We start from the raw sequence: 24,386 nt of genomic DNA on the forward strand, positions 1-24,386 counted from the left end.
TATGCAAATTAAATTACCGTCCCAAGCAGATGCTAAATGTAATTGGAAATAATAAAAAAATTAACAAATGTTTAAATTATTCATAACACGTACGTATGTATATATATATATATTTATTTATTTATGTTATCTTATTTAACATGAAACATTACTTAACATTATTTATGTATCATGAAAAGCAATAATTTTTTAGTAATCTTTAATCTATTATCTCTGAAATAATGTTTTTAGATTTGCGACATTTCGGAATAAAAATGCATTACATTTTGCTACAAGGGTTACACGAGTTACATGAGTCACCAATAAAAATGCAAAATCCAAATATGGAAGAAACTGTCGCGCATCGCAACTACATTTTTCTATGAAAATTATCCTCATTTTCCTAAAGTTTGTTCAGATGCTTTGGCTAAAAATTAATTTTTATTATTGTTCATTTAATCTAACGTAATAAATAAACATATTGTCTAATATCAGAGAAACAAGCAATTATATCGTTAATACGAGGGACTATATTTTCCGTATAAGGACTGTGTGTTCAGTTGCCGTGGGTACTGCGGTCGAAAAAAGACCAATCACGAAAGGGAATGAGGCCACCGACGACCAATCAGCGTACAGTGACGAAGTTGCCTACCGAAGGTATAAATACCCGTGCTAGGAGCCGGTGATGCATTCCGATTTTTGGGCGGAGGTGCCGTAGTTGTTAGCGAAAGCTCCATTACTTGCTTGAGCCAACTATCGACGTCTTACGTCTATTTCTATTTCTTTCTTTGAAGAATTTTGAAAGACTTTACACTACAAAATGGTAAGTTTTAATTTCCTTTTTATATTTTAAAGAATGTTAAAGAAAGGTGAAAAGATAATGATACACTACTGGAAAGAAAGTAGCCATCTTGTAACGGTTAAATGCCGGCCGGCTTCCGGCTTTATGCTGAGTTAACGTATTTTTGGAATCTCTTTTTATTTCGATTATTCTTTATTTAATATCTTAACTTTTTATTGTATATATTAGTTTTTTCATGTTTTATATATCTATTTAAATGATCCTTCTTTTTTTATTTTAACAGTTAAGTTCATTGAACTTTAAGCATTGAAATGTTAATTTATCATCCTGAAGAAAATTGATATTCATTATTATTAAAAATTTAAGTATGGGGATTGTTAAATATGGAATATTTAGTTATTTCTGTAATTTATAAATGTATTTTGTATCTTTATTTTAGCGTGAATGTATCTCAGTTCATGTTGGACAAGCTGGTGTCCAGATTGGTAATGCCTGCTGGGAATTGTATTGTCTGGAGCATGGCATCCAGCCTGATGGCCAAATGCCATCTGACAAAACCATTGGTGGGGGTGATGACAGTTTTAACACCTTCTTCAGTGAAACTGGTGCAGGGAAACATGTACCAAGAGCAGTCTTCATTGACTTGGAACCCACAGTAGTTGGTTAATATCCCTTAGTTCTGTTACATTATAAGATGTAGTTGTTTATGTAAATTTGTAACCAAATTGATTTTCTTATTTCAGATGAAGTACGTACTGGTACCTACCGTCAGCTGTTTCATCCAGAACAACTGATCACTGGCAAGGAAGATGCGGCCAATAACTACGCTCGTGGCCACTATACTATTGGGAAAGAAATTGTAGACCTTGTCTTAGACAGAATTCGTAAATTGGCTGATCAATGTACTGGTCTTCAAGGATTTCTTATTTTCCACTCCTTTGGAGGTGGCACTGGTTCTGGATTCACCTCTCTCTTGATGGAACGACTTTCTGTAGACTATGGCAAAAAATCGAAGCTAGAATTCGCAATCTATCCTGCTCCACAAGTCTCCACTGCAGTCGTCGAGCCATACAATTCAATTCTGACCACGCATACCACTCTTGAACATTCCGACTGCGCATTTATGGTTGACAATGAAGCCATCTACGATATTTGTCGCCGTAACTTAGACATTGAAAGACCTACTTACACTAATTTAAATCGATTGATCGGCCAAATTGTATCCTCCATCACAGCTTCTCTGCGATTCGACGGTGCACTGAACGTTGATTTGACTGAATTCCAAACAAATTTAGTACCTTATCCCAGGATTCATTTCCCTTTGGTAACGTACGCACCCGTCATCTCCGCAGAGAAGGCATATCACGAACAGCTCTCTGTATCAGAGATTACAAACGCGTGTTTCGAGCCAGCCAATCAGATGGTGAAATGCGATCCTCGCCACGGAAAATATATGGCCTGCTGTATGTTATACAGAGGCGATGTCGTACCCAAAGATGTAAATGCTGCGATTGCCACCATTAAAACAAAACGTACTATTCAATTTGTCGATTGGTGTCCAACTGGATTCAAAGTTGGTATCAACTACCAGCCTCCAACTGTGGTTCCTGGTGGTGATCTTGCCAAGGTACAGCGTGCTGTTTGCATGTTGTCAAACACGACTGCTATCGCAGAAGCCTGGGCTCGTCTAGACCATAAATTCGACCTTATGTACGCTAAACGTGCATTCGTTCATTGGTATGTCGGCGAAGGTATGGAAGAAGGTGAATTTTCCGAAGCTCGTGAAGATCTTGCGGCTCTTGAGAAAGACTACGAGGAAGTCGGCATGGATTCCGCCGAAGGTGAAGGAGAAGGTGCCGAAGAATACTAAATAGCTCGAGTATTTACAACTGTTTTGATATCTTTTTTTTTTTGGTAATAAAGAGACAGATTGTCTTCAGCAATGGTGTGTCCTTATATTAAAAAATCCTAGACCTTTTTATGTTGAATAATTGTCTTTTTTTATTTATACATTCGTAAATATCGTTTACAATCTGTGTAACTTCATTCCCACGTAATTTAGATATATATATTAATATTTTATACAAAAATTTTTATAAAATTCTGGAAAAATAATTCCCTGTTTAATTGATATTTGTATGATAAATCGATAAAAATATACATAATTTACGTTTTTTCGTACAAACACGTTTATAAATCAATATGCGGAAAACAGGTGCTATTTATGTAAACAAAATTTTACAACTTTTTATGTATTGTCTACAACTTGAATATTCATAATTAAACATTCATTCGCGAATTAATAATTTATGAAGCAATAATGGCTACTAATTGTCTGAACGTGTATGTTCATGTTTTATTTTCATTTTATATTACAATGTCCTCATAAAAATCATCATCTTCTGATTCATAATTTGGATACAGTTGGAAATTATGCCACATATATACGTCATCTCCTATTTCGTCTTCACCATCTCCTTCGTCATCGTTATCTTCAATTGGCATTCCATAATATAACATGTTATAGCACTTAGAATCCATATCTTGAAAATGTTCGTATGGCTTATTACGATCGAGAACAGTGTTGCATAACCAACAAAAATATGTATTGCATCGCCAACACACCATTTTGTTGCAACCATCTGATTTCTGTGAAATAATTGCACTATATATACAAAGTACTTATTTTATACAGAGTGATCCTATTGAGTTAACTCTAAGGCAATACCATCTTTATAGCAAGCAGATCATTCTGTATTACATATGTGTATATTAAATAACATTATTGTTTATTATCTGATAATACCTCAATAGCAGCTTGACATTTAGGGCATTTTTGGCTATTACTTTTAATCCAATTCTCAGACATAGCATTTTCTACCAAAGTTTGGAGTTGTTTTTTACCATAACGTTGCTCCATTTGCTGTTTCTTATCATCAGGAGCTTCTTGATATTCAGCTATCACTTTATGTATTTCAGCTATATAATATAGTAAATATATTTGAAATATTAATGTTTTTAATATTACATATCATGAGCAATCATTTAATGATTTTAAACATTAAGTAACATTTTGCAAAAATATACCTGAATAAACTTTGCATGGTTCTATGCCATGATACACCATTTTGCAATAAACGCAAAATGCATATTGACAGATTGGGCAATTTGCCACTTGTTCATTTGGTTCACGACTAACTGGATACTGACAATTACGTCTTGGACAATATACTATGTCTCCCATAGTATCTAATGTGGCATTCAATAATATAGAATCATACTTTGCAAATAATTCTGAACTTACTAAGTCTTTTATCTGAAAACATTAATATAATCAAAGGAATAGAAACAGACTTTGAAATGAACAGAAAAATTCACCTGTGCAGGAGTTGCTTCAGAGGAACATTTTTCTTCTGGACAATAAATATTTTGCACATTTCCATCTTTGATTCTTATTTCTAGGTAACCAGCTATGCAATCTTTACAAAATACATGACCACAAGGGAAAAATTGTGTACAATGCTCTCCTAATTTGTCCACAAAACAAATCTTACAAGTATAGAAGTTTTTTTTGAATTCAATTTGGTTACGTTTCTCATTGTAATCGATCAGTGTTTGTATTGGGTTTCTTCCAATAGGACAATCTAATACAGCCCTTTTATCATGATACTTCCTTACTAACTTACTTAACTGCTTGTCATTAACTTTTTTCTTTATGGTATTCTTTGCACCTTCAATTGTACATTCTTTGTCTATATTATCTATTTTATTCTTATGAATGATATGTGCTATTTCCAAAGTTTCTTTATAACGTGTATAAGCAGGACTCATATTAAGATTATCTTGTATATTCAAGAATTCTAAAGTTTCATCATGCAGAAAGGCTACCCACGTAAATAATATTTCTTGCTCTTTACTTTCTTCCCACAACTTGTCTAATTTTTTACATAGTTTAGTTAACAATGAGAGATGCAACCAAGATGAGCATAAAGTAAATTTAGGTGGCAACTCCGAAGGATAATTTTTTGGTAGAAGTACATGAAGCTTTAATGGCGGTAAATGAGATATTTTAATCTTTTGTTCCGGTTCATCCACTTGCCTACAATCCTTGTATGTTGCTTGATAATCTACAGGAAGATTTATGAATATTGTAAAAGTACATTGGTACTGATCATTCTCCTTGTGATATGAAAACTCTTCTGAATTGTAAATACTTTCCAACGCGACAATCTCATCTTTTTGCTTTTCACTATCCATCTGTATAAATTAGATGATCAATTATAGAAAAATATAAGATTAAATCTGCACTGAAATAACACAAAACTTAACAAAAGATGTATAAAATGTGTATGTACAGTATACATACAAATTTTATAAGTAACTAATAATATAAATTTCTATATATATAATTTGTAACGTGCTATTTTCATGTTATTTTTTTATTGCAAAGAAAGATATACTTTATATTTGACAGTTCTAGGTTAAGTAATATTAAAAGTCATTTAAGAAAGAAAAAATGTTATTTCTGACTTTTTAATTACAATTAAACATCAAAATTGATAATTTGTATCAAAATCAAAAACAGAAAAGAAAAATGTAAATTAATTAGTCATATTTGTATAACAAATACTTCAATATTGCAACATCACATTACCTCAATCGTATTACGCGAAAAATACATGCACTAACGATGAATATATATTTATTCAAAGGAAATTTTCACCAAAAACAAACAATAAGAATAAAGTGTAATTTTTAAGCTAAATCTTAACCATTAATAAAATTTGATGTAATACGTAAGAATTTTCGGTCACGTACAAAAATGAAAGTACTGTTTTTACTGTAAAATATCGAAAAAATATAATAATATTATGTAACAGAATTATAGGTAAAACAAATAAAAATATCTTGTCAGTATATTGTTATTGAAAATTTCCCGATTCGAAGTTAACTTTTGTAACGAATTTTTTCCCCTACCTATGTAATTTTCCTGAGAATATTAAGCGTTCGATATGTTCACATTTGAAAAGAAAAAATGTATACATTAACACATCGAGTTTTAGTGTACTATTTTAAAAGAAGTATTACTGTATTTACACTATCTACACAAAAGAGCAATACATAATTGGTAATATCAGTAATAGGCCACGTCAATCATTCGCTTAAACATATGATTCGTTTTATGTTGTTTTCGTACGATCTTCAAAATGTTGAATGTGATATACGATGACAACAGTTGGAAATTTATTTTCCCAATTTTAATAAATTTCGCGATGTCGACCACTGTGTACTTTTTAACTATACGTTTAATACCGAAGATAAAAGATATGTTTGTCAAAGCTAACCTATACGGTATTGATATGAATAAGAGAAGTGGTGAAAAAGTGTGAGTGAATTTTTTTTAGTCGTATAATTTTTAGTAGCCTCTTCATTTCTTCTAATGGGCACTAATTTCGCTACAGGTAATTTGCACATGTCAATTTTTTTACAGGCCCGAAGCTTTAGGTGTTGTCACTGGATGTCTTTTTCTTATAACGCTCTTTCTTTTTATTCCTGTACCATTTACAAACTATATATTTAATGACATAAACTTCCCTCATAATGAGGTATGCAACAAACAATTTTCATTGGATGTCCATGTCTTATATGGAAAATTTAGTACTAATTTTAATTAAATAAATGATAATATATCAAATTTCAATTACAGTTTATGGAGTTTTTGGCAGCTTTACTCTCAATTTGTTGTATGTTACTTTTGGGGTTTGCTGATGATGTTTTAGACCTACGTTGGAGGCACAAATTATTATTACCTACTATTGCTTCCTTACCACTTTTAATGGTGTATTACATTAATTTTAATTCTACATTAATTATTGTGCCAAAACCCTTAAGACCATGGTTTGGTCTTTCAGTGGATCTTTGGGTATTTTATTATTTATATATGGGAATGCTAGCAGTGTTTTGCACAAATGCTATAAACATATTAGCTGGTATAAATGGTTTAGAAGTTGGACAGAGCTTAGTAATTTCAATAAGCATTCTTTTGTTTAATATAATAGAGCTATCAGGAGATCTGTGGAAAGCACATCAATTTTCATTGTATTTCATGCTTCCATATATAGCAACATCACTGGGGTTATTAAAATTTAATTGGTAAGTTGTATATAAAATAGGTAAATAATAATGTGTAAATTAAATTCTTCAGTAATATATGAAATGATATTCAAATAAGAAAAAGTAATTACAACTGTTTTCTTTATAAGTTATATGTATATAAATCATTTAACATTCACAATTCATTCAACATATTATTTTGGTATATAAATTCAGTACAATATTATATAGTTTACATTGAGTATTGAGTATGAGTTAATATCACAGTCAGGTGTGACCAATATGTCAATAATAGTCTAATTTAGCATAGAAATTTTCTACTAGCCAGTCGTATTTCCATGTATTATTAAGTATTGTTTCAGGCGCAAAATAGAGGTCCTGAGATTTAGAGACTCTTAAGAGATTAGTTTTTCCATCTAACCATAATCCACTTCCTATTAGGTCCTCAATGAACGGTACGTCGATAGTTTTTTCTATTTGAATTTCTTTGGATTTAACTTTATTATGCAAATTAGTTATAATATTTGCAGGTGCCTGACATAGGTAACAGTACCATCCTCCATAATGATTTAAATCTCCTATTACTAGGCCTAGGCTATCTCTTTCACTCAAATCTCCTTCCAGTTGTTCTAACATAATAGAATTTGATTGATAAGCTTCACGCATTAATCCAATTGTACACGCACCAACTGTTATCGTTGTCTTAAGTGGATGTTGCCAGAAGAATCCATAAACAGACCATCTTAATCTAAAACCAATAGGTTGTGGCCATCCATTATATACTTTGAGGAACATTAATGCCCTGGAGTTTAATATTTGTTCTGGTTCAGTCGTTATATAAATATCATCATCCCTTAAATTTCGTACTACAGTCTTCAGCTTGTCCCAAATGTATTTAGATACTATTCTCGATGGTTTGTGCATCTTTGTTGCTATATTAATATATAAAATTTTCTTTTGTTTCTGTTGTAATAAACCTTTAAATAGCTTATGATGAAAATTATCCTCTGCATTACTGAAATCACAGATTACAAAAAGATCCACTACATTGTATAGTTCTTCTACTATCACTTCTGCAATTGCTGAGTTATGTTCATGTAGAAAAAATGTATGAATAATACGTCTAGCTATTTTACGATGCTTTAGATTAACATTTTGCTTTGATGCCATGATTGCTCTCCAGACAACTTCTGGTTGACCACAGTCTGAGCCATGCCACCCATGAATACAAATACATTTCTGGAGGTCTTCGCTACTTCTCATTTTTTGATCATCCACTCCATGTTTCCAACATATTGTATGATTGTATACTTCAAACAGAGTGAAAGTCTTGATCTCATTTAATACTACTTCTTCATTGATTGTCTGGTAGATGGGAAACTTTTTATGAATAGTTAGTTGAATTTTTGGTTCCTGAAATGTAATATATGCTTAACATTTTTGTTAGACTTAAAAATAACATATAAAATAACTTGTATCTTACCTGTTGTTCTTCGAATTTTACAAATGTAACAGAGGTATGTGTTGTAGACATAGTTAATTCAGAAGATGGAGTTGTAGCCACATAAATCATAACAATCAGTACTTGGAGAACTAATAATGTATATAGTAAGGCCAGTTTCCCATCTAGGCGGGGCTGCATGGCACTATTCTTTGCTTTAATTTTGTTAATTTCTCATTTTACACCTTCTAGGAATTTTACATTAATCATAACATTTTCGTTGCTAAAGAGGCCCATCCATAAGCATGTATACAGTCAATGTATGTATAAGTCTATGAAATGAAGGTTTAGCTTGATGATACATTGTATACAAATGATAGTTCACTTTTTTTTTATATTTAACAAGCGATATCTAGCACTTAGAAATCATGTTTAAAATATAAAAGGAGCAAAAAATTTATTTATATGCCAGATTTTATTTAAAAATTTCTTTTACATATAAAGCGCAATTTTTGTCATATGTTAATAAATTTCGGCTATTAATTAAAACGTTAAATAATGTTCAATGAGGTTTTTGATACAAGGTATACATAATTCGTATACGAAACTCACAATATAGTCTGACGCAAATGATGTGAATGTCTTCGCGTCGTGACGTTTAAATCGAGATGTCACCGCTCTCCGGCGTGCCATTTAATTTTAAAAGGCCTCAATCATTCATTGACAACTTCTTCAACAAATAGAACAACGTTTCCTAGCCAACTTTTTGTATTTTACTGATCGTACAATCGTTCGCATCATAATGCCACATATTTTCACCTCCCCCGACTGATCGAATTTGTTATTGAAAGATATCCCGCCGTTCCATTAGCATCCACAAGAAGTATTCCTGGACCGCCTGCCAAAAGGAGCGTAACCAGTTGGAAAACCACGCCCGAATGCTTCCTTCTACTCAACCTCTTTTACCTTACTTCCGTATCAAGCGCGGTCGTAACTCCACTCAAGGCGCACGCGTCTCCAAGTATCAATTAATTAATTAGAAAGATTTATTATTCGCGGAAATACGAATAACGAACGAAAATCAGCTATAGAAATTAATTTTGGATCAAATATATTTAAGCAGAATTTTTTGTATAATTTTTAGATACTTAATATTAGTTATTTAATTTCTTTGTGTCTTTTGAAAATAAATATTTTATGTACAATAAATGATAATATTGTATTGATATGATAATAATATATTGTATTGAATTCAATTTATATTTAGGAATTTCAATGCACTTTGGAAATATCTAATTTTAGAATTTCTATAATTTATTTATGGAATTTATTTTTTATTTAATTTTTTAATCTGTTTGCTTTCTTTAAAGAGATATATGTTATTTAAAATCCTATTCTTACTCTTTTCTTTTAGTCTGTTAGAAGAGATTACCATCTTTTATTTTTTATTTTAGTTTAATAATAAATTGTAGTACATAATGTGACAATACACAATAAAATTAATTTTTTAAAGATTTCATCTTTTTGTTCAAGGTACCCAGCACAGGTATTTGTGGGCGATACTTTTTGCTATTTATCTGGAATGACATTTGCTGTTGTTGGTATAATTGGACATTTCAGTAAAACAACTTTATTATTCTTTATTCCACAAATAATTAACTTTCTTTATAGTGTACCACAATTATTTCATTTGATACCATGTCCTAGACATAGATTGCCAAAGTAGGTCTCAAAAAATCAACTATTCTTTTGTATTATTTTTTATGAAGTATTACATATGCAATTTATTTGCAGATACAATAAAAAAACTGATAAGTTAGATATTAGTACTACAGTATTCAATAAAAAGGATATTGGTTCTGTGGGTATGAAAATATATGTTTTATATACATATATATTAATATGAGTTTAATTTAACAAATTTAAACGAATTTTTTTTCATAGGTAAATTCATAGCATGGATATTTAGGAAACTAAATATAATAAAATGGCAAGAAGATGATCAAGGTATTGTTACTTGTAATAATTTGACACTAATTAATTTCGTACTTATTAATACTGGCCCAATGAATGAACCTACACTTACATTGATTTTGTTGCTAATTCAGGTAAGACATTAATATTTTATGCCTGAAGCTTAACAAAATAGTTTCTGATAGTTTCTTAAATATTTTTAGTTTTCTACAGGAAATATGAAAATATCATATTTAATCTATACATTTGCACAGAAGTGCAAATGCTTTGTATATTTACCATTTACATAGTGAGTTCTAATATGTTAAAAATTTATTAATGTTTCAGGTTGTTAGCAGTTCATTAGCATTTCTCATAAGATATCCTCTTGCTTCGATTTTCTATGAGGTTTGAAAAAGTACATATTTAGAAAGTACAAAGTTATTTTGTTTTTTCATATTGAAATAGTGTATCTGTTATATTAAACTTCTTTTATAGAAGAATTTTCCAATATAAATGTACTTTCATACTTTGTAATTATTATTATTTAATATATATTTATTAACAGCTTTGGATTATGTGAATATTATTTTGTTACACTATTATCAGGAAATAAAGTATGTTTCTTTATTTCTTGTAACATTTAATGATCATTAATTATAAACATCACAATGCACTGGGAATTGGGTTAGAATAAAATAACTTTTATAACATTTGGAAAATAATATAACATATTAATATTTTTATATATAAATTATACATAACTTGATTAAAAATGTTTTATAAGCTTTATACACAAAATAATACAAAATACAGTTTTTTTTTATCATGATTATGAGATTTGTTAAACTACTATAAATTATTATTAAATTATGCAAGTTTTCAATTGCTTTTTATCTTTCTCTCTCTCTCGCGCGCGCGCTCGCAGTAGCATTTACATATATAAAATATACTTTTCTAAATATAGCAAAGAATTTTTAGGACACTTAAGTAATCTAAACATAATTAATTACGACAAATTCGTGAAACAGACGAATAACGTAAATGTCATATAATCAGCGATTATAGTAATGATAGGTGTCTTATCTTTTGTAGTATCGTAGATATAATGAAAACAAGTTAAATATTTCATAAATGCAACTTTCAAAAGTCTTATTTATAGAAATTATCAACAAAAAATATTATAATAAAGTAATTACAAAATAACCATGATCGATTCTTATTATATACTTGAAATTTTCATAGAATAGGTAGGTTTATGAATCGAATAATGAACGAATACACATGTGTATGGTTGCAAAATCAATCAATGATTCTATTATTGCAGAACTTCTATTAAAACCCTGTACAAAATTATGTTCATATTGCGTATATGAAACTTGATTCTTTAATTCTGGTAACCACATATATTTCTAATTTGAAATTTCGAATTTAATCAGAATAGTTTTATAAAAACTTATTAAATATTCTGGAAATTCAACATTACATCAGAACCTAATCTTTCTTTTATCGTGAGCCGTGTTTTTGCGGCGTTTCTCAAACTGAATATATGTGTAAGTTCCATAGCCGTGCGACCTAATGTTAAGGCCTTGTCAAATAGTTTTATCGCTTCCTCTACGTTTCCCCTATTAAGAAATTGAAATTATGTTTCAGATTAATATATAAAAGTTGCTATTACATGCTACTTATCTATTTACACTTATCTACCAAAAGAAGAGATATATATTTCTAAATCTCAATTTACCTTTGAACTTCAATCGTTCCCAAAGTTTCATATCCATATTCACACTTATCATCCATCTCCAATGCTTTATTAATATATTCTATAGCTTTCTCAACATTACCATGCCATTGTAGTTGTAATAAACCTCTATGTACATATACTGTAGCATTAATTGGATCTTTTTCAATTGCTTTAGCAAAGTAAGTGTCTGCTTTCTGATATTCTTGTAATTCCGTTAACATCTACACCATAAAACATCCGGCAAAATATAGTGAATTTGTATATTATTTAGTAGTGATTTTGGAATATTTAGAATACTTATTTATACCTGCGCATAGAGAGTGTAACATTCTGAGCAGTTTGGGAATTTCTCAAAGGCAGCTTCAAAATTTTTCATGGCTTCTTCTATTACTTCTTTACTTCTCTCTACTATTCCATAACGATAATCTGCGTAACATTTTTGTACATATCCTACTCCAAAGTCAGGATTGAATTCAACAGCCTTTCTGAAATCTTCTCTGGCTTCATCTATCTTTTCCATAATTAAATTTACCTACAATAGAATAATACATCTTTTTTAATTATCATATTATGATGCAACAGTAGTACTGTCATATTTGCAATTTTGTTTATTTGTTTCACTTAATTATGTATATTTAACAGATTTTTTAAATATTTCATAGAAAATTATAAAAATTGATACATGTCCTCTATGATGATAAACATCGCCACACTCAGGATCAAGTCCAGCAGCAGTTTCAAAATCACAAAAACTCTTGTCTGGATTTTCTAATTGCATAAATAAGGTAGCTCTCTTTATTAAGGCATTCACTTTTATGTCTTTTGAAACACTCTCATTGTTTATAATTGTTCCAAAATCTTCAATTGAAGCATCATGTTGTCCTAATAACATGTAAAATGTAGCTCGTAAGAGTAATACTTTCATTTTATGTGGCAATGTATTTGGATCAGAACTGTTGATTTCTTCAGTACAGATTGGTATTATATCTTCATACTTTTGTTCTTTTATATATTGTAAAGCTTTAGCAAAACCCCTAAAGCACAACACACAATTGCCAAATACAAACATATAAAATTTTAATTATATGAATTAGTAATAATTTAGCAAGATAAAATTGAAAATAATATGAATATTTACGGTGATATATCACTATAATCGGTATCTTGAAGCATTGAAAAAACAGGATCCTTGTGGAAAGTAATAATATATGTTTTGATGAAATATTTACTAGGCATAATTAATTTCTTTTTTGCCAAATATTCTGTTGCATGTTGTCTACCTAAAAGAAATTTCAGATTTATATCTCTATTTACATTTTACCTAAGTCTGTTAAATGCCATAACCTCATATTACATGCACAATTTACCTAATTGTTTTAAAACTCTATCTGCCATCATCATTGCAGTTTGATTTGAAAAGTTTTCCAAAATACAAGCAGCAGTGACATCCTCTAGAGCTGGTTCTAATTCATTGGAATATTCCATTGCTCTTGCTCGACGTAGTAGTGCCTTTGCATACCTTGGATTCAATTCTAAGGCTTTTGTACAATCTGCTTTCACGCTACTATATTTTTTCTGTAACATGTCATTAGTAATATGTAATTTAAACTAACATTGATATCAATATTATAACATCTGAGAATAATATATTACCAGTTGTTCATAGGCAGCTGCTCTATTCTGATAAAAAGTAGCTATAGCTTCTGAATTCTCTTGTGGACAAGTTTCAATTGCGCTATTGTAGTAACTTATTGCCTCGTCGTATTTTCCTATTTTGAATTGCTCATTCCCTAGATTTTTTAATTTCTGAGCTTTTTCCAATGGAGTCTACAATGATATATCTTTGTTTAATATACAAGACGTATTATAAGAATTTATCTTTATAACTCATTCAACATCTTAACTCACTATGGGCGATTTAATAAGTCAGAAATTAATATGAATAATCTATAGTAAATAGTCTATTTATGCAAAATTATATTTTTATAAAACTAAACATTTTCATAATTAAAGAAATAGAAGTTAAAAGAGATTTGTTTCCTATTACCTATTAAATATCAAGCACTTTACATATTTTATGATTCATTGTATTATGTACATTTCTGCACATTTAGATTCCCTATAAACGCATAAACATTCACCATCTATTGATAAAACAAAAATGAAAATGTAATAATCAAAATGTTCCTAACCTCTGCATCATTGGTGCTTTTTGGTGGATTCTCTGTATCGATTGATATTTGTTTATCGGCGCATGTCGTGCCATTTTTCTTCAAGTTGTTTTTCGATTTACCGCGACTAGGCTTCGATGACGGTTTAGAGTTTTTAAAATATATGTAACCAAGGCCCAACGCTACCGGCGCTGCAACAACCAAAGCGAGTTGCCATTTTGGCAGCGGACTACCGGCCACGCTCGCGCCACTTGCTCCCGTCATTTTGTCGCGAATTTCTCGCTGTCCTCAAGTGTCAAGGATTTCTCTCGACTTCGCCTTGCTCTTCTAATCTCACCGATATAAAAACGAACAGTGAGAACTAATATAAAGTCGAGCGACCATGCGGAAAGATCACTATAGGCATTTGCAAACGAATCCTCGAAGAAACGAATCGTTTAGTACACATTTTCGCCGCTGTGTGAATTTAGCGCTAAATGTTATCAACGGTCGCAGTCACAAGGTACCCGTGTATACGACCGTGACAATATTGTATGTATTAAGGCCGATATACATACTCGTATAACGTTGAATTTTAACAATTTCTCATTTTACCATTGGATTATAGTTGAAAACGATTATTGTTCTGTTTTCAGTGGCTCATGAAGGTATTCAAACAATTGTAGAAACCTTTTATAAATTATATATATTATATATTATATAATATATATATGTGTTATACGAAACATTAAAAAATTTCATTAACATTATAAACAGTAATAATGAAACCTGACTATTATTATGAATATATTAATAAAATTTGAAACCGATTTTAAAATGTATACATAGAATATACAGTATAATTATGATAGTTGGATCTCATTACAGCGATAATGAAATTTCAAAATGTTTTATATAACGCATCCATTATATATATATATATATATATATATATATATATATATATATATATATATATATATGGTTTCTACGGTAAATGTTTAAATACTTCCCGAGTCAATGTATATATCGTATAAGAGTGGATTATCATTTTCCTTGGTATACTATTACTATACAAACATTTCGTAATACGACCGCAATAGATTAGATTAAATCAATGATGTAAGCTTCTAAAACAACGTTTTTTTATTTTTTATTAAAAATTAAAAGGAATAATGTTTATTTTATACAATATTGATTATTAATTAAAAATGGAATTTTACTTGTTGCAAATAAATCTATGTTATAGATAAATATATCCATATTGTATAATTTATTATTAAATTCATTATTATATATAAATAAATGTATTATTATGAAAATAAATTCATTCTAATATATGTAAAACAGGATGATTAAATATTCGCGCGTTTTGTTACACATATAAAAATTTTATCTAAAAGATGGCAACGATTTGTCAACAAGAGCGAACTTTCGTCTGTGCTATCTATAGATCGTTGAATTTTAAACAGAACGTAAACCACAAGAAATGTGATGAAAATTGTAAAACTCGACGAAGAATGCTAACTGATAGAAAAAGTTTATTCTCCTGTAGAAAATTATAATTTATATCGAATTCACGATTTTGCACACTACGATACAAGTGTGACGTTTACCAAAATGGCACTACAAGAAGATGAAAACACCTGGTGAGCTAATTTTCAAATTTCTTTATATTTTTCAAACGAGAAGGAATTCTTTGTTTCAATAAACATGAATTTTAGTCGTTCGTTCCATCAATGAAATTTTCCAACTTATTTTTTTGCGACTTAATATCGATTGACATCTTGCGGTACTTTTATCTTCTTACTTTCTTCGTATATTGAAAAGCAATACTAGCATACCAAAAATAAATAAGTCTACGTATGATTATATGCAAATTTTACATATCATTCTGTTAAATAAATTTTTTCTTAATCCTTCCTGGCTAAAAAAGAAGTATGGTGGATACTTAAGTATTTATGTCTTTCTTTAAGCTTGTTCATATGTTTGCAAATGTTTATTAACTACCTTGTGAAAAAATATGTAAACATTTGTCATATATTGTAATATTTGTATTATGTACCATACACTTTATCGATACTAAAGAATAATAACACGAAGTTGAACAAATTTTGTTTATTATAATAAATGGATATAAATATGAGATAAACATTTAGGGTATTGGAGCTAGAAGCAGCTTTACTTGATACACAAGCACCATCAGCATCCGACATATACGCAATTTGTAAGGGACAAGCTGTTCCTGCAAATTTAAGACATGATGTATGGCAAGCATGTTTAGATGTTATCGATCGGGGTAATCAATTAAGTCAATTTAATGAAGTTTTTGATTTACCAGAACAGAATATTATACGTGATGATTGTCAGCAATTGGTTGGTAAGTTATTTGCATGCACATTATATGATTTATTTATATACATCTGTCTTGTTATAGATTTTATAGATTATATATTTTTGTTGTAGCAAAACTAGGAAACGATGATGAAGACAAAGTTTCTGTTGTTTCTGATTTAGAGTCTATTTTAACATTTTATTGTAAGAATAGTGGGAAACAATATAAGAGAGGAAATGGCTGGATAGAGCTGTTGGGCCCCTTAATAGCTTTAAAACTTCCACGAAGTGCAACATATAATTTATTTGAAGCAATAATAGACTTTTATATACCTAGGTATATAATATTTTACAATTAATTATCCTTTCTTCCACCATTACTCTTTCCTTATCTTTCTTATGAGTAATATTATTTTATGCTTACAGAGGTGAAACATACAGTTCTGTATTAAGACTATTACTACTCTATCATGAACCAGAATTATGTTCTTTCTTGGATACGAAAAGAGTATCTCCTGATCAATATACAAAAGGATGGGTAACTACATTATTTGCTGGTGTATGTTCATTGCCAGCTGTTTGTACAATGTGGGATCTATATTTCATGCAAGCTGATCCATTTTTTATGTTATTCCTTTCACTTATCATGGTAATAAATGCTAGGTAGGAGAATTACAAAACACTTCCCCCCAAAATGAAATTACTATGAAATTTACTATACTATTTTTTATAGGGAGCAAATCTTAAGTATGAAAGATAATGATAAACAAACTATAATAGACGCGATTGCTGCTATGCCCTGTGCATTGGAAGCAGAAGATGTGACAGACTTTTGCTCTTTGGCACAGTATTATGCAATGAAGACACCATCATCTTTTAAACAAGATTTATATCCTATTATATTTGACGATGGTTTCGATGAAAAATGTATATCTCATGCGCTTTGTTTACCCGTATCAGCCCAAGAATTAGTTGAAAATTCTATCGAGAGTCCGTCCATACCTAATACCTCGGTTGAATCGGTCAAGTTCTTTTTAGTAGACTGCAGACCTGCTGAACAATACAATGCAGGACATTTACCAACTGCATTTCATCTAGATTGTAATTTGGTATGTTTTTTTTGTCTTTTTTATATATAGAAGTTCTTTTTAAATTTATAAATTTCATTTTAGATGCTTCAAGAACCTGCTGCTTTTGCCACAGCAGTACAAGGATTGTTGCAAGCACAACGCCAAGCATTAGCGGTTGGATCGCAAGCTGGTGGTGAACATCTTTGCTTTTTAGGGAGTGGTAGACAAGAGGAAGATCGTTACACGCATATGGTAGTTGCATCTTTTTTACAGAAACACACGCAATATGTTAGTATGGTCACATCAGGATATCAAGGTAGTTATTATATTATATTCACTTAAAATATTTCATTCAAAATAAATATTTTGCAAGAGCATTTCATTGCAGCCATACATGAATACTTTGGTGATGAAGTCGTTTCTAGTCTTGTTGATCATAATTCACAGCACTGTTTAGTATGCAGTGCTAATATTTCGGAGACAAATTCGAATGAAACAAGTCCTGTCAAAGTTAAAAGTAATAATTCCGATTTCTTTGGAAAAATTAAGAAAGTGAAGGGAAAATTATTCGATTATATCGTCAATCCGTCAGCAAGTGTTCATAATAACATAGAAAATAGGAACGGCAAAGACTTGGATTTTGTTAAGCGACAAAAAAAGACAGGCCCTGTATTTAGTATAGACGATGATCAAGAATTGGGTACGTTCTTATTTGAATTCAGATATTCCTTAAATTGCATGCTTGATTGATTACTATCTCAAGTTATTTTATACGAAACTCATGGTTTGAGCGAATATTTATGTTAAAGTATCAATTGTGAATGAAGAGCGATTTGTAGAATGCATGTGGAGAGATGATATGTGAGATTTATAAGAGTTGTGATATAATCGAGATTATTGAGATCGAAATTAATTTAATTTAATTAATCGAAAATCATACGAGAGTTATGCTTTATATCAGTGTTGTAGCGTTGATGGGATAATGCAGTTTTATAATAAATTGCAAATACATCTTTATTTATTTATTTTATTAATATTCTATAATTATTATATGCCGCAGATATGACAATGACAAATAATGAAAGTGAAGAACCTATTGAAGTTGTATCTATCCAACAGTGGCTGAAGGATCCAAAATTGTTACATTCCTTTAAATGTCAAGAAGTGAAAGTCAATGGAGATCTTTGTGATAGGTGAATATTTAAATCAAAGTGTTAATTTATTTTGTTACTTAACATTAAAAAAAACATTTTTTTTTCAGTATACTTTTGGTTACTGATACTCACCTTGTAGTACTTCGGGAAATACAAGAAAGGAAAGGTGCAGCACATGTAATTGTAAAACGTCCGTTGACGAGTGTCGTAAAAATAACATCTAGAAAGAGACACTCGGATTTGATTACATTTAAGTACGGTACAACGCAATATAACGATACGGTTATTTCAGATATGGATAAATTTCTTATTCCTAATGCGAGTGAGGCTACTAAATTGATCACGCAACAGATTTTAAAACAATTGAAAACATCAGATTGATATTGAGTACGCGCTGGTACGCGAGTGATGAAATTTTATTCGTTTTAAACAAATTTTATCGAATGAATATCCGAAATGAAATTTTTTATTTGTTCGATCGGCTAGAATTTTCTTAATTAAATGGTACTACAAATACAACGTATAATATTAGTATAATTAAAGAAAATAGTATGTGAAAGATTTTAACGATAAATCGAATGTTTCGTATATGAACCTAATATAATGTACCATCGATAAAATGGCTAACACGATTTGTACTTGGATTCTAAGATTTTGGTGGTTTCTACTAAGTCATTACTTTTATCAGTTATATTTACGCTTACCATTTTTCTTCACGCATTTTCTTAATGTTCTCAAAAATATTTTGCTTTCATAAAACTGCATTTTTCCTATTGCTTTTTGTAATAATATCATATCAATGTTAATAATATTTGATTTAGTATTTACTTTACATATGGCTAAACAGTGGCCTTACTATAAAAATGAATAGGAGAGGTAATGGACTCTGCAAATCATTGATGTGATTATCTACGATGGAGTGTAACGTGCCATGAATTAAAATGTCATTGATTCCTTTACATAAATATGATTCGTAATGTGATACCAATGTTTATAGAAATGCGAATAATTTATTTCTTTTCCTTACAGGACACTAAAAACTTCGAATCACAAGCTAATATGGCATTTCATGCATACATATATTACTACATAGTATCTGTATGTTATAATGAACTGATAATTGGTCCTAATGTAATACGATTCGAGAAACATTAACAGAATGGTTATAATATTTGCATTTTATAGCATATAGTCTTGCACTAAATGTCTTTATAAAATATTTACAGAAGGTACAAAATATATTGAAAAGTAAACAGTTGTATCACTTTTACAGGCATACTTATTACACTGCCTGATTATATTTCGAAGAATTTTTAAAGTTTTCGATTTACGATCTTTCGAACATATATCATACAAAAATCTTTCATAGCGAGATTTTTCTGTCTTTTTCTCTGGAATTTGTATTTAAAATATTAAGTATCTAATACGATTTTTTCCGAATTTATTGTTAAGATTATACTGGTAATAATATATCAATAGAAATCATCCTCATAATGGGTTTTCGTGCACACTGTTGCGCTGTCTTTCTGTAATCCGGGACAATATTGTTCGCAACATACGTTCATTTTTGTGTAAATTACGAACACACGTTTCAGTATGGTTCTAATTCCACCATTGTAGATTACAGAGATTATTTATGATGTACATTAGCGTCTATTCTATGTTTAAAGATTATAAAAAGCATAATTTAATGTATACTTAATAAAACTATTGAAATTTTTGATCTTGTAGATAATATGTCAGCATTGTTAATATTTTTAACAATAGTATCTGTAACATATTTCTTGATACACAATAATGAATTCTATGTATAAAAAAAACTTTTTCTATTTATGTGCTTCCACGACGAATGAAAAGCATGAATGGCGGGATAGTTGTTACGTAAAAAATTATAGAAGTTTAATAAATTATAGTATATTGTAAAGCACTTCTTAAATGCAAATTTTCCATTCTATGTATGTAAATAAATTTTATGTAACGCATCAAGAATGAGTTTAAACGATAGATGTTTTCAAAAGATTGTAAAAATAAAATATGTACTTATGATTATCTTTATGTATTATAAAAAATGATTTTCATTATATTTCAAATATCTCAATTTGTTTTATCATCATTAATCGTTCATTTAACCTTGCAAAATTTTCCGAATAATATAAAATATAAAATATATTACTGTCATAAATTTTATTATAAAAATAAGATTTAATTAAATAAGAATTAATAAAGTTAAAAAATATAATAACTTTCTCCTTACTTCCTACGATAATTTGCGTAGGAGTACACGTTAATATTCAATTAACAAATAAGGCAAAAGTTGGAGAATAATGAAACAATACTGAAGCATATTTTAGAAAAAGGACATTTTTATCAGATAACAGATATTATCTCTTTATATAACTTCAAATGAACAATTTTATATATGTTTGTACAATTTGATGTATGTTTGTACAATTTGATGTATGTTTGATACGATAAAAGTGTATCGTAAATCGTGATTCTTGTTATCAGTTGTTAACAGACGTCCCGGCAACGAAGCAGTTAGCAATATATATATACTTTACAAATGTTTTTTACGTAATAATATCTTATAATAGAGTTTATGATGGGAACCATCAATTGGGGTGAATTATTCCCAGGAAGATGGAGTCCTGTCATTTTTATTTCATACATGGCTCTGTTTGTGAACCAAGGTACATGAATGTGGTTATGTTTCTCTGTTTGTTTATATTCTTGCCACATGATTTTACTTGTTACATGATTTTATTTGTTAATATTTGTCAAACAGAAACTACTCAGTAATGACAATACAAAAAGAAATTAGCATTAAACTATATAGTTATTTATGAATATCGTGTGCATTATTTTATCAGTTTTAGATATGATTTAAATGTTTTGTAGTATATAATGTTTAGTAGCATATGGTACAGGTTACTTCGTAAATTTCAGGAAATTTCGTAACAATTTCTATGTAATATTTTGTAAATTTTCCCCATTGCTGTTTTGTAAAAATATACATTGTATTTTTTTAATTAAAATATTTCCAAAATTATTATTATCTTAGGTATTATTGTAACTTGGTCTCAAAGAGATGGTCACTATGAATATAATATTATTATGGTAGTATTGATGACAGAAATATTAAAGTTATTTACTTCTATAATATTCTACTGCAAAGAGTAAGTAAATAAATTAAATACTATTCTTTGAAATTTCTATATAAGTACAAAACTTATTATTTTATCTTCAGCAATAGCTTTGGAAGTTTGTGCCAAGAAGTAACGGAAAATAAGAAAGGTAAATATTGTATATTATTTTGGAGAATTCAATACATTAAAATAATTTAGTTATGCAGATAAAATTTATATTTATTTCTTAAAATTGATAAACTATTTATAGCAAATCTTTGACTTACTTTGGTAGATGTAATTAAGGACTAAAAATTATCATGTTGAGGTATTATATAAATAGAACACAAGATAAGATAAATTATTGATTCCAGTTTTATACACTTTTTGAAAACTAAATATTTCATAATATGATTATTGATTTAAATAAGTAGACTAAAATCTAGATGTTCTTTAAGTATTCATTTAATTTGTGAAATTAATATAATAGAAAATAAAGTAAATTTAAATATTCTTATTCTAGTGCTATTGCTGTACATGATACCATCATTTTTGTATTGTTTATACAATAATCTGGCATTTATTAATTTGGCCATATTTGATCCAACAACTTACTATGTGTTGTTGCAATTTCGTGTTGTCATGACTGGAATTATTTTCCAGGTACATATCAGAAACTTTTGTTATAACTTACATTGGAGTGGAAAAAAGTATTTTCTAAAATATAGCTTTTTTAGGTCGTTTTTAACAAGAAATTATCATTGAAACAATGGTTTTCGCTAGTATTACTGACTATTGGATGTATGGTGAAACATATAGAATTAGACTTTAGCGTCAATATATTTAATGCTAAAATTAATTTGAGTAGTAACATCATTTTAGTATTTATACAGGTATGTATAGAATCATTAAGAAAAAATATTCTTGATCCAGAAAATTTTAATAAGTTGTAATCTTTAAACTTTTTCAGACAATTTGCTCCTGCCTAGCTGGAGTTTACAACGAATATTTACTTAAAGAGCAAGGGGCAAACATCAATATTTTTGTACAAAATGTGTTTATGTATATTGATAGTATCTTTTGTAACCTTATAGTTTTTATACTATTTTTTATGTCAGCAAATAATGCCTCTAATATGTTGAACAGTGCTGATCTTGGTATACTTATGCAACCAAAAATAATAATAATAATGCTGAATAATACAGCAATAGGAATTATCACAAGTTTTTTCTTGAAAAACTTGAACTCTATCTTAAAAACTTTCGCTAGTGCGTTAGAACTGATATTCACAGCGGTTTTGTGTTGGCTGATATTTAGTATTCCAATCCATTTAAATACTGTACTTTCGATCGCTATGGTAAGTTATGCAGTTATATTGTATTCGCAAAATCCAGTACAAAATACCTGGACCAAAGAACGAACAAAGGCTGATAACATAGTTTAGTAGACATCAATTAAAAACCTTCCTTAATTATATTCTGTACATGGATTTTTCCTGATGTAAACCTGTTACTCATGTGTCTGTCCCATTATGTTTTATTGTATAGCTTTATGTATTGTATATGTATAAATGTAACTAATTTGAAGAACTTTTATGTTAATAAGTATTAAAGGAAAACGATTTGTTATAGAGATATGAATTATATTTCCTTCTTTTGTGTTAAATATTTATATCTTATACATGTATTTATGAATAGTTAATTCTAATTTTATAAAATATTACGATTCTTATTATTCCATGTGTAATTGTGTGGTTTAATTAAGTGGTTGAATCTTAATTGTGGAACTTAAAAAATTGTGTTATTATATACATAGTGAGTAACTATATTATTAGGAAATAATATATAGATTATTATAAAAGTATTATTATTATATATTATTTGTAAAAAAGAACAATGACAAAATTATATTTGGAATTTTATACCGTATTTAAAAGAATACAGTAATAGTTTCTTTTTTCGAAAGCATTACATATTTCATACATATATATAATAATAGTGATAAAGTAATTTATTAAAAGCTGTTTATAATAGAAAGTACTTGAGTAATAAAATTTATTAAGCAATACATATTTTTATGTACGCATTATGTACAATTTCAAACCAAGAATTCTTCGATTTATCGAAATTCTATTTGGCGGGAAATTTGAATGGAATCAAACATCGACAAATTTTATTGTGCATTATTAACCCTGCTGTGATACTCGAAGTTTTGTATCCCAAACTTAATTTTATTTTAAGAAACAGAAGATTATTGAGCTTTTAAGAAAATCTTTATCATGCAGTGAAGATGGCAAATTATACATATTAATAACGATTTTTTCAGAAGCACCTCGAATTTGAGAAATTCATTAACCATTAAAAAGATAAAAACAGGATTAGATTAATAAAATAATCGAAAGGATACAACAGAGTCAATATCGACTAATGTAAATTACTTTTTCTAAGATTAGCTATTCTTGCAATTCCACCTATTGTATACATCTACAGAAGACCATTTTTCGAGAAGTGGGGAGTGGAT

The 24,386-nt window shown here is 29.2% G+C and overlaps 7 protein-coding genes across 10 annotated transcripts; 4 read left to right on the forward strand and 3 right to left on the reverse strand.

The window, feature by feature from the left end:
- The first annotated feature begins 639 nt into the window (after nucleotides 1–639).
- Nucleotides 640–2,724, forward strand: LOC126873962 (tubulin alpha-1 chain-like). The gene is made up of 3 exons (XM_050635403.1): nucleotides 640–802; nucleotides 1,221–1,443; nucleotides 1,525–2,724. The coding sequence occupies exons 1-3, from the start codon at nucleotides 800–802 to the stop codon at nucleotides 2,649–2,651; spliced, it is 1,353 nt and encodes a 450-aa protein (XP_050491360.1). The 5' UTR covers nucleotides 640–799; the 3' UTR covers nucleotides 2,652–2,724.
- Nucleotides 2,725–3,112: 388 nt separating this feature from the next.
- On the reverse strand, nucleotides 3,113–5,905 carry LOC126873955 (E3 ubiquitin-protein ligase RNF14-like). Of its 3 annotated transcripts, none has more exons than XM_050635376.1 (5): nucleotides 5,759–5,905; nucleotides 4,160–5,038; nucleotides 3,869–4,097; nucleotides 3,588–3,760; nucleotides 3,113–3,430 (listed from the first exon to the last, which is right to left on the reverse strand). In XM_050635376.1, the coding sequence occupies exons 2-5, from the start codon at nucleotides 5,036–5,038 to the stop codon at nucleotides 3,149–3,151; spliced, it is 1,563 nt and encodes a 520-aa protein (XP_050491333.1). In that variant the 5' UTR covers nucleotides 5,759–5,905; the 3' UTR covers nucleotides 3,113–3,148. The 3 variants fall into 3 exon arrangements, with proteins under 3 accessions (XP_050491333.1, XP_050491323.1, XP_050491344.1); XM_050635366.1 differs by lacking the exon at nucleotides 5,759–5,905 and adding an exon at nucleotides 5,436–5,593; XM_050635387.1 differs by lacking the exon at nucleotides 5,759–5,905 and adding an exon at nucleotides 5,412–5,430.
- A 67-nt stretch (nucleotides 5,906–5,972) lies between these two features.
- Nucleotides 5,973–10,919, forward strand: LOC126874006 (UDP-N-acetylglucosamine--dolichyl-phosphate N-acetylglucosaminephosphotransferase). Its single transcript, XM_050635531.1, has 7 exons — nucleotides 5,973–6,167; nucleotides 6,273–6,387; nucleotides 6,489–6,934; nucleotides 9,870–10,058; nucleotides 10,131–10,201; nucleotides 10,281–10,444; nucleotides 10,638–10,919. Exons 1-7 carry the CDS (start codon nucleotides 5,989–5,991, stop codon nucleotides 10,701–10,703), a joined length of 1,230 nt encoding a protein of 409 aa, XP_050491488.1. The 5' UTR covers nucleotides 5,973–5,988; the 3' UTR covers nucleotides 10,704–10,919.
- LOC126873982 (beta-1,4-mannosyl-glycoprotein 4-beta-N-acetylglucosaminyltransferase) lies at nucleotides 7,020–9,357 on the reverse strand. The gene is made up of 3 exons (XM_050635482.1): nucleotides 8,949–9,357; nucleotides 8,379–8,668; nucleotides 7,020–8,308 (listed from the first exon to the last, which is right to left on the reverse strand). Exons 2-3 carry the CDS (start codon nucleotides 8,535–8,537, stop codon nucleotides 7,181–7,183), a joined length of 1,287 nt encoding a protein of 428 aa, XP_050491439.1. The 5' UTR covers nucleotides 8,538–8,668; nucleotides 8,949–9,357; the 3' UTR covers nucleotides 7,020–7,180.
- A 659-nt stretch (nucleotides 10,920–11,578) lies between the features above and the next one.
- On the reverse strand, nucleotides 11,579–14,632 carry LOC126873947 (mitochondrial import receptor subunit TOM70). The gene is made up of 8 exons (XM_050635354.1): nucleotides 14,226–14,632; nucleotides 13,687–13,860; nucleotides 13,401–13,608; nucleotides 13,172–13,313; nucleotides 12,716–13,067; nucleotides 12,341–12,565; nucleotides 12,034–12,254; nucleotides 11,579–11,914 (listed from the first exon to the last, which is right to left on the reverse strand). The coding sequence occupies exons 1-8, from the start codon at nucleotides 14,466–14,468 to the stop codon at nucleotides 11,749–11,751; spliced, it is 1,731 nt and encodes a 576-aa protein (XP_050491311.1). The 5' UTR covers nucleotides 14,469–14,632; the 3' UTR covers nucleotides 11,579–11,748.
- An 82-nt stretch (nucleotides 14,633–14,714) lies between these two features.
- LOC126873926 (TBC1 domain family member 23) lies at nucleotides 14,715–20,839 on the forward strand. Of its 2 annotated transcripts, XM_050635315.1 has the most exons (10): nucleotides 14,715–14,851; nucleotides 15,534–15,832; nucleotides 16,343–16,563; nucleotides 16,650–16,854; nucleotides 16,944–17,180; nucleotides 17,251–17,626; nucleotides 17,690–17,903; nucleotides 17,976–18,287; nucleotides 18,648–18,780; nucleotides 18,849–20,839. In XM_050635315.1, the coding sequence occupies exons 2-10, from the start codon at nucleotides 15,804–15,806 to the stop codon at nucleotides 19,120–19,122; spliced, it is 2,001 nt and encodes a 666-aa protein (XP_050491272.1). In that variant the 5' UTR covers nucleotides 14,715–14,851; nucleotides 15,534–15,803; the 3' UTR covers nucleotides 19,123–20,839. The 2 variants fall into 2 exon arrangements, with proteins under 2 accessions (XP_050491272.1, XP_050491280.1); XM_050635323.1 differs by lacking the exon at nucleotides 14,715–14,851 and having other exon boundaries at nucleotides 15,515–15,832.
- A 131-nt stretch (nucleotides 20,840–20,970) lies between these two features.
- On the forward strand, nucleotides 20,971–23,500 carry LOC126874016 (UDP-galactose transporter senju). Its single transcript, XM_050635555.1, has 6 exons — nucleotides 20,971–21,431; nucleotides 21,803–21,917; nucleotides 21,989–22,035; nucleotides 22,390–22,529; nucleotides 22,604–22,759; nucleotides 22,837–23,500. Exons 1-6 carry the CDS (start codon nucleotides 21,341–21,343, stop codon nucleotides 23,308–23,310), a joined length of 1,023 nt encoding a protein of 340 aa, XP_050491512.1. The 5' UTR covers nucleotides 20,971–21,340; the 3' UTR covers nucleotides 23,311–23,500.
- Nucleotides 23,501–24,386: the final 886 nt, after the last annotated feature.

Source organism: Bombus huntii, chromosome 2 (genome assembly GCF_024542735.1).
Source record: "Bombus huntii isolate Logan2020A chromosome 2, iyBomHunt1.1, whole genome shotgun sequence".
NCBI classification, from domain to species: domain Eukaryota; kingdom Metazoa; phylum Arthropoda; class Insecta; order Hymenoptera; family Apidae; genus Bombus; species Bombus huntii.

What these genes read in the sequence shown, in the direction of transcription:
- LOC126873962 (XM_050635403.1), top strand. An exon ending in CTTGGAACCCACAGTAGTTG is followed by an intron (nt 1,444 to 1,524) that starts GTTAATATCCCT and finishes TTCTTATTTCAG; the next exon opens with ATGAAGTACGTACTGGTACC.
- LOC126873955 (XM_050635366.1), bottom strand. Translation starts at nt 5,462, where the DNA reads ATGTATTTTTCGCGTAATACGATTGAG. An exon ending in TTTCGCGTAATACGATTGAG is followed by an intron (nt 5,039 to 5,435) that starts GTAATGTGATGT and finishes TAATTTATACAG; the next exon opens with ATGGATAGTGAAAAGCAAAA. An exon ending in AATGTCAAGCTGCTATTGAG is followed by an intron (nt 3,431 to 3,587) that starts GTATTATCAGAT and finishes ATTATTTCACAG; the next exon opens with AAATCAGATGGTTGCAACAA.
- LOC126874006 (XM_050635531.1), top strand. Translation starts at nt 5,989, where the DNA reads ATGTTGAATGTGATATACGATGACAACAGTTGGAAATTTATTTTCCCA. An exon ending in AAGAGAAGTGGTGAAAAAGT is followed by an intron (nt 6,168 to 6,272) that starts GTGAGTGAATTT and finishes ATTTTTTTACAG; the next exon opens with GCCCGAAGCTTTAGGTGTTG. An exon ending in TGATTTTGTTGCTAATTCAG is followed by an intron (nt 10,445 to 10,637) that starts GTAAGACATTAA and finishes TTAATGTTTCAG; the next exon opens with GTTGTTAGCAGTTCATTAGC.
- LOC126873982 (XM_050635482.1), bottom strand. Translation starts at nt 8,537, where the DNA reads ATGCAGCCCCGCCTAGATGGGAAACTGGCCTTACTATATACATTATTA. An exon ending in TAAAATTCGAAGAACAACAG is followed by an intron (nt 8,309 to 8,378) that starts GTAAGATACAAG and finishes ATTACATTTCAG; the next exon opens with GAACCAAAAATTCAACTAAC.
- LOC126873947 (XM_050635354.1), bottom strand. Translation starts at nt 14,468, where the DNA reads ATGACGGGAGCAAGTGGCGCGAGCGTGGCCGGTAGTCCGCTGCCAAAA. An exon ending in TAGAGTTTTAAAACAATTAG is followed by an intron (nt 13,314 to 13,400) that starts GTAAATTGTGCA and finishes AATTTCTTTTAG; the next exon opens with GTAGACAACATGCAACAGAA. An exon ending in TTTATCATCATAGAGGACAT is followed by an intron (nt 12,566 to 12,715) that starts GTATCAATTTTT and finishes ATTCTATTGTAG; the next exon opens with GTAAATTTAATTATGGAAAA.
- LOC126873926 (XM_050635315.1), top strand. Translation starts at nt 15,804, where the DNA reads ATGGCACTACAAGAAGATGAAAACACCTG. An exon ending in ATAGACTTTTATATACCTAG is followed by an intron (nt 16,855 to 16,943) that starts GTATATAATATT and finishes TTATGCTTACAG; the next exon opens with AGGTGAAACATACAGTTCTG. An exon ending in AGACGATGATCAAGAATTGG is followed by an intron (nt 18,288 to 18,647) that starts GTACGTTCTTAT and finishes TATATGCCGCAG; the next exon opens with ATATGACAATGACAAATAAT.
- LOC126874016 (XM_050635555.1), top strand. Translation starts at nt 21,341, where the DNA reads ATGATGGGAACCATCAATTGGGGTGAATTATTCCCAGGAAGATGGAGT. An exon ending in ATAATATTCTACTGCAAAGA is followed by an intron (nt 21,918 to 21,988) that starts GTAAGTAAATAA and finishes TTTTATCTTCAG; the next exon opens with CAATAGCTTTGGAAGTTTGT. An exon ending in TCATTTTAGTATTTATACAG is followed by an intron (nt 22,760 to 22,836) that starts GTATGTATAGAA and finishes AAACTTTTTCAG; the next exon opens with ACAATTTGCTCCTGCCTAGC.